The following is a 1,699-nucleotide window of genomic DNA, read 5'->3' as shown; positions in this document are numbered from 1 at the left end:
TTAGTTTGTGAATAGGGAAGATTTCTTGAGAGTCCAAGGACGTTATTGCTACCCATAATATTATACCTTGTCAACAATCTGTTTTAGTTACTTTGAAAAATCCTAAGCAGAGGATGGAAGTAAAATGTAAAAAACCAAACGCATAAAGTAATGAAGAATAAAAGCCTAAATATGTTGAATATTTGAACAGTTGAGATAATTTACAATAAAATTTCTCTGAACAGTAGATGCAGATTAGACAGAAGGCACAAGTCAGTGATGAGAAACGGCACGGTAACATCATTCATTCTTCTGGAACTGACTGATGACCCTCAGCTGCAGGTTCTGATTTTTATCTTCCTCTTTCTCACCTACATATTGAGTGTAACTGGGAACCTGACCATCATCACCCTCACCTTTGTGGATTCCCACCTGAAAACACCTATGTACTTTTTCTTAAAAAATTTTTCCTTCTTAGAGATCTCATTCACCTCTGCTTGCATCTCCAGATACCTGTATAACATAGCAACAGGTAACAAGGTCATTACCTATAATGCCTGTATGAGCCAAGTGTTTTTTACTGACATCTGTGGAACAACAGAATTTTTCTTCCTGGCCGCCATGTCCTATGACTGCTATGTGGCCATCTGCAAACCCTTGCATTATGTGACCATCATGAGCAGCAGAGCCTGCAGGATTCTCATTATCTGTTGTTGGATGGTTGGTTTATGTGTAATAATCCCACTACTAAGCCTTTGTTCGAATCTGGAATTCTGTGGTTCTAACATGCTTGACCATTTTACCTGTGATGAATTTCCCCTTGTGAAAATCTCATGCTCAAACACATGGATTGTGGAACAGACAGTTAACATCTCTGCTGTGCTGACCCTAAATATGACTCTTACTTGTGTGGTTCTGTCATATGGTAGTGTCATCAGGACAATATTTAGATTCCCCTCTGTCCAACAAAGGAAAAAGTCCCTTTCTACTTGTTCTTCCCACATGATTGTGGTTTCCATCACCTATGGCACATGCATTGTCATCTATATGAATCCTCCAGCAAAGGAAGAAGTGACCACTAATAAAGTGGTTTCACTGCTTTTTTCTTCTGTTTCACCAACTTTGAATCCTTTTATTTATACCCTGAGGAATAATCAAGTTAAAAAAGCTTTCAAGGACTCCTTTGAAAGACTTGCATCGCTCTCAACTAAGTAAAAGAAAAAAAAATTTTTTTTTAATTTAAAAGAACAGATTAATGGCCCAGACATTTTTCCTTGAAGTTTATAACCTTTTTATTTTTTTTAATAACCTATACTTCAGCCACTTGAGGATCTTCAGCAAAATTTTACTTGAGTGTGATGTTAATGATATTGTTCACCTTTTTGGAGAATAAGTATAAATATGTATCTCTTCCATTTGGTTGGCCAGGTAGGTGCCTTCCAAATTTCTTGGCATAGGCAAGTGAGCAATTCCAACACTGCATCTGTTTGTTGAAACATCTCAATTGGTATTCTGTCAGTTTCTGAAGACTTGTTTTTCACCAATGCTTTCAGTGCAGCTCGGGCTGTTTCTTTCAGTACTATTGGTGAATAAGCATATTCGACCTCCTGAAATAGTGGAACTTCAACCAGTTCTTTTTGTTATAGTGACTCTTTGTATTCCTTCCGTCTTCTTTTGATGCTTTCTGCATTGTTCGATATTATGTCTGTTGAATTCTTCA

The 1,699-nt window shown here is 37.2% G+C and overlaps 1 protein-coding gene across 1 annotated transcript; it reads left to right on the top strand.

Moving 5' to 3' along the window:
• The first annotated feature begins 258 nt into the window (after positions 1-258).
• On the top strand, positions 259-1,194 carry LOC126075610 (olfactory receptor 6C2-like). The gene has a single exon (XM_049883448.1). The coding sequence runs from the start codon at positions 259-261 to the stop codon at positions 1,192-1,194; it is 936 nt and encodes a 311-aa protein (XP_049739405.1).
• Positions 1,195-1,699: the final 505 nt, after the last annotated feature.

The sequence above is a fragment of the Elephas maximus genome, chromosome 4 (genome assembly GCF_024166365.1).
Source record: "Elephas maximus indicus isolate mEleMax1 chromosome 4, mEleMax1 primary haplotype, whole genome shotgun sequence".
Taxonomy (NCBI): Eukaryota; Metazoa; Chordata; class Mammalia; order Proboscidea; family Elephantidae; genus Elephas; species Elephas maximus.
This window is presented reverse-complemented; position numbering and strand designations above follow the sequence as displayed.